The 5,272-nt window shown below is 43.1% G+C and overlaps 1 protein-coding gene across 1 annotated transcript in view; it reads left to right on the top strand.

The window, feature by feature from the left end:
- The first annotated feature begins 235 nt into the window (after nucleotides 1-235).
- The window catches only part of LOC133595369 (gamma-enolase-like), a 23,087-nt gene continuing 18,050 nt past the window's right edge, over nucleotides 236-5,272 (top strand). Inside the window, exons 1-2 of the mRNA XM_061948056.2 lie at nucleotides 236-386; nucleotides 584-669. Of these exons, the coding sequence (XP_061804040.1) occupies nucleotides 585-669 (85 nt within the window). The 5' untranslated portion in view covers nucleotides 236-386; nucleotide 584. The remainder of the gene's footprint in view (nucleotides 387-583; nucleotides 670-5,272) is intronic.

Below are 5,272 nucleotides of genomic sequence, written 5' to 3'. Positions count from 1 at the left end.
AAGACAAAGCTATCCGGTTTCTTGTGAGTATATACACTTCACTGCCGATGTGGGGGGGCGCCACCTAAAATCTTGCCTAGGGCGCCAGATTGGTTAGGGCCGGGCCTGCACATATATATATACAGCAATAAATGGCAATAGTGCATGTGAATGATGAACATGGCTGCATCCTGGCTCTCAACAAGCTCCCCTGCTATTCCACAGCATCTCCATCTTTGATCCTCCATCCCTCATCTTCTCGTGACTCATCAGCCCCTCCCCCTCTCCCTTCGTGCGTTATAGTACTCACCCTCCTCCCATCTCCTGTTTCCCCCTTGTCGCTTCTTCTTCCTCCTCATTCCCTCACATCTTCTCGTTTCCTCCGCCGGGCTCCAGACAGACTGCAGGTAAGATAGTCCTCATTCATTTCTTCTCGCTCCTCCATCTTCTCCGCGTCATTGCTCGGAGGATGATTCAGCTCTCGACAGGAGATTACCTGCGGGAATGTGCTTGTGTGTTACTGCGGGGACTCATGTGTGAAATAATAAGGTGTGCGTTTAGTGTAAAAGAAGAAAATGCCACCATGTTGTTGTTTATTTTACAGGATGTCCATAGTGAACATTGTTGCCAGGGAGATCCTGGACTCCAGGGGTAACCCAACAGTGGAAGTAGATCTTCATACCAATAAAGGTTAACAAAAAAAAAAAAAAAAAAAGTGATGTGTTTGTGCAACCATGTTTGTACATCCTTCTTCTAAACACTGCATAGACCAGAATAAAAAAAAACATGTTTTAAATATTTATACATGCAAACCAACAGGTGGAGTCAAATGACTTTGCTCTAAAGCAGGGGTGTCAAACGTACGGCCCGCGGGCTGTATCTGGCCCGCGAACACGCTTAATCCGGCCCGCGGTCCGCGAGAGGAGTTAAGTATAACATGAGCTGCACATTTTTTATGAAAGAAACCGCTGCTCTAAATGTGTCCACTGAGTGTGGCAACAGCAATTCAAGTGTAACCAGTAAATCTGGCGCCCTAGGCAAGATTTTAGGTGGCGCCCCCCCCACATCGGCAGTGAAGTGTATATACTCACAAGAAACCGAATAGCTTTGTCTTTGACCTTTTTTTTTTACTTAAAGAAAGCAAATTAACAATCAGAATAGTTAACAAGATAAAAAAAAAATATGAATAAATAAATGAATGCAAAAAATAAAAAATGAATATATGAAATACAATATTTTTTACATAAATATTGCTTAATTAACATTAATGATGTGCACTTTAACAACTAGGCTTACAACTATACCTAATATATAAAGGGGTGGAAAAGTGACTATTACCTGCAGGGCAAACATTAGCTAACCAGAAGGCAATAACAATGTAAACAAAAAACACCTGCTTAAAAGATCTAATACAAATGTCCCTGAGGAATGTAAGGTGGGAGTACTGTAATTACCTAACGTTACATTATTATTTTCCATAACAATTTAGCCCCCTCCACAATATTAACCCGACGTTAAAACAGAACTAGCTATTTATTGATTAGCAATTGCCGAATCATGTAACATTAGCTTATGCTAAAAAGCCAGGTTACTATCACATTCTGTAACAGACAAATAATTTCATGTAGGCTAACGTTACCTACCTGCTACCTCTGTCTTTTTCTCGTTTCTCCTCCTCTTCTTTTCTCTTTTTTCTTCCCTGGGCACCTGACAGTTTTGGCCGTTTTGACATCTTGTGTTGATTTTTTGATGTGGTGACGTCCAAAAAGAGTCATGATACGGGAAGGGAGGGGGCGCACCGTGTAATATTTCTATTATATAGGCTTTACTTTGCATTTTAACTAACGAGGGATTATTTTTTGTATTTAGAAATAATAGTACCAACTTTTTTTTTTTCTCCAACATTTGTGGCACTGGCGTGGCGCCCCCTGATGGACGGCGCCCTTAGCATTTGCCTATACGGCCTATGCCACGGGCCGGCCCTGAGTGTAACCCACATCACACATGACACTGTTTAAAGACAACGCGTCAGTTGACTTTAAGCGCCCTCTGGATTGGCTGCCGTTACTCAAATCAGCGCAGGTGCAAGCAATCAGCTGCTCCTGTTGTGACTGGCAGCAGACACAATACCTTCTTCCATTGTAAATTATCCACTCGACGGATAAAATAACAAAACGGTAAGCCGCAAAGATTAAAGTCAACATGACCATCGTCGTTGTAGTTAGAGTTCCGGGCAACGCTCGCAATTGGTTGACGGTTTTTAGATTTGTTGATTGTTCTATTTATTTTATGCTTAAATCTACTATGTTATCATTGATTAAGTGTGTAGTTATGTTACCTTCATTCCGGCTGTGGTGTCATTTTTGATAATTGTGTTGTTTATATCCAATCCAATCCAATCCACTTTATTTATATAGCACATTTAAACAACAAAATGTTTCCAAAGTGCTGCACAACAATATTAAACACAATTAAAAACAATATAAAATAAATATGATTAAAAACAATTTCAAAGGGTAAAACCAATTAATTAGTGTGAAGCGACTGGGATGAGAATCAGCACCTCCAAGTCCGAGTCCATGGTTCTCGCCCGGAAAAGGGTGGAGTGCCATCTCCGGGTTGGGGAGGAGATCTTGCCCCAAGTGGAGGAGTTCAAGTACCTCGGAGTCTTGTTCACGAGTGAGGGAAGAGTGGATCGTGAGATCGACAGGCGGATCGGTGCGGCATCTTCAGTAATGCGGACGCTGTATCGATCCGTTGTGGTGAAGAAGGAGCTGAGCCGGAAGGCAAAGCTCTCGATTTACCGGTCGATCTACGTTCCCATCCTCACCTATGGTCATGAGCTTTGGGTTATGACCGAAAGGACAAGATCACGGGTACAAGCGGCCGAAATGAGTTTCCTCCGCCGAGTGGCGGGGCTCTCCCTTAGAGATAGGGTGAGAAGCTCTGTCATTCGGGGGGAGCTCAAAGTAAAGCCGCTGCTCCTCCACATCGAGAGGAGCCAGATGAGGTGGTTCGGGCATCTGGTCAGGATGCCACCCGAACGCCTCCCTAGGGAGGTGTTTAGGGCACGTCCGACCGGTAGGAGGCCGCGGGGAAGACCCAGGACACGTTGGGAAGACTATGTCTCCCGGCTGGCCTGGGAACGCCTCGGGATCCCCCGGGAGGAGCTGGACGAAGTGGCTGGGGAGAGGGAAGTCTGGGCTTCCCTGTTTAGGCTGCTGCCCCCGCGACCCGACCTCGGATAAGCGGAAGAAGATGGATGGATGGATGGATGGAAAACCAATTAAAACAGTAAATAGAAAGCAACATTTTAAAAACACAGAGGACCACACAACTCACGTAGTGTTAAAAGCCAGAGAATAAAAGTGGGTCTTAAGACGAGACTTAAAACAGTCCACTGTGGGAGCAGTTCGAACATGGAGGGGCAGAGTGTTCCAGAGCTTAGGGCCGACCACAGAGAAGGCCCTGTCTCCCCTGGTTTTAAGTCTCGTCTTGGACACCACGAGCTGGAGCTGGCTCTCGGACCTCAGAGCGCGCGCAGGATTGTAAGTTTGGATGAGGTCCGAGATATACTGAGGTGCCAGTCCATGTAAAGCTTTAAAAACAAACAGCAAGGTTTTAAAATCAATTCTAAAATGAACAGGGAGCCAGTGCAAACTCTCAAGGATTATATCATAATATAGACAGCACGGTGGTAGAGGGGTTAGTGCATCTGCCTCACAATACGAAGGTCCTGAGCAGGGGCGTCACTAGCTTTTAAGGACAGGGGGGGCTTTGCCCCCAGGAGATGCACAGGATGCGAGCGAATGTTACGCACGAGCACAAAACTTCACAAACGGCTAACAAAGACTTAGAAATTATTCATTGTTATTTTTATTTTTTTTTTTAAATGCACGGGACGAAATGAAATGCTCCCCGGGACGATGGCTTTTAACCATATATTTTCTTTTTCTTTTTATGTATTTATTCATTTTACATTTTATATTAAATGTCTTGGTTTTTCCTCCCTCTGAAAATCCTATTAAATGTTTAACAAGCCATCCTATAATAATAAAACAGCTATTAATTTAACAATACAATTGTCATGTCTGTGTAATCATGTTTTGTTTTAAGTCATGTTTTGTTTAGTTTCTGGCTTTTCACTCCCTTGTCTTGTTTGCATGATTACCCATTAGTTTCACCTGTTCCACGTTTGGACTCATTGTGCACTCTTGTTTGTCACCATAGCAACCATTAGTTTTCACCTGTCACGTCACGCACCTGTTTCACGTTTTGAGTCACGCACCTGCTTTGGTTAATCATGTCTGTTATTTAAGCTTTTCATTGTCTGTTGTTCGTCCTGACGACCTCTCCACATTTATGCTTCTGTACACTCTTCATCCTCTAAGATCCTGCTTCATGTCCCTTGTCATAGTAAGTTTTTGTTCCATGTTTATAGTCTTTTTGTTTTTTCATAGTTTGTTCTCCGCCACTGTGCGTGCTTTTCATTTGTTCTTTTTTGCTATAGTCTTTTGGTTTCATAGTTTATTCTCCGCCTCTGTGCGCGCTTTTTGTTTGATCCTTTTTTTTTTGTATTTATAGTCTTTAAATAAAAAATGTACTTACATTCCCTTCTCGCCCGAGCCAACTTTCCGTTGCATCCCGGAAAAGCAAACACCCAAGACCAAGTCATGACAACAATAAAACAAATATATTTAATGATGTTGTTTTCATTATTTTAACAATAGGCTTATGTATATTACTTTATATAGATTCTACAAGAAACACAAAACTTAAAAAATAAATGATTTACAATTGCACACACAAGGTTTTGTGCAGCTTCACTCATTGTAAAGAAAGATAATGTGCTTCGTACACCTGCAGGACCGCAAGCAAGGTCGCAGAGAAAATGCGGGCTGGAATTTGAGTGATGTGGGCATTTTCTATATGAACAAGTGGAATGGATTGGATACCGACGCACGAAAGGGGCTCTCTACCTTACGCTACGAAGTGAGGGGAAACTGAGTGAATAATAACAGGTTATATTTGGGCCACTTTATAATGAATATGTCGGCATTTATTTGTAAAAAAAACAACAAAAAAACACCAAATTATTTAGGGGGGCTTAAGAATATTTTAGGGGGGCTTGAGCCCCCCTAAAATAGGCCTAACAACGCCAATGGTCCTGAGTAGTCCTGAGTTCAATCCCGGGCTCGGGATTTTTCTGTGTGGAGTTTGCATGTTCTCCCCATGACTGCGTGGGTTCCCTCCGGGTACTCCGGCTTCCTCCCACCTCCAAAGACATGCACCC

Source organism: Nerophis lumbriciformis, linkage group LG04 (genome assembly GCF_033978685.3).
Source record: "Nerophis lumbriciformis linkage group LG04, RoL_Nlum_v2.1, whole genome shotgun sequence".
Lineage (NCBI taxonomy): Eukaryota > Metazoa > Chordata > Actinopteri > Syngnathiformes > Syngnathidae > Nerophis > Nerophis lumbriciformis.
Note: the sequence above shows the minus strand (reverse complement) of the source record. Positions and strands in the feature narration are given on the sequence as shown.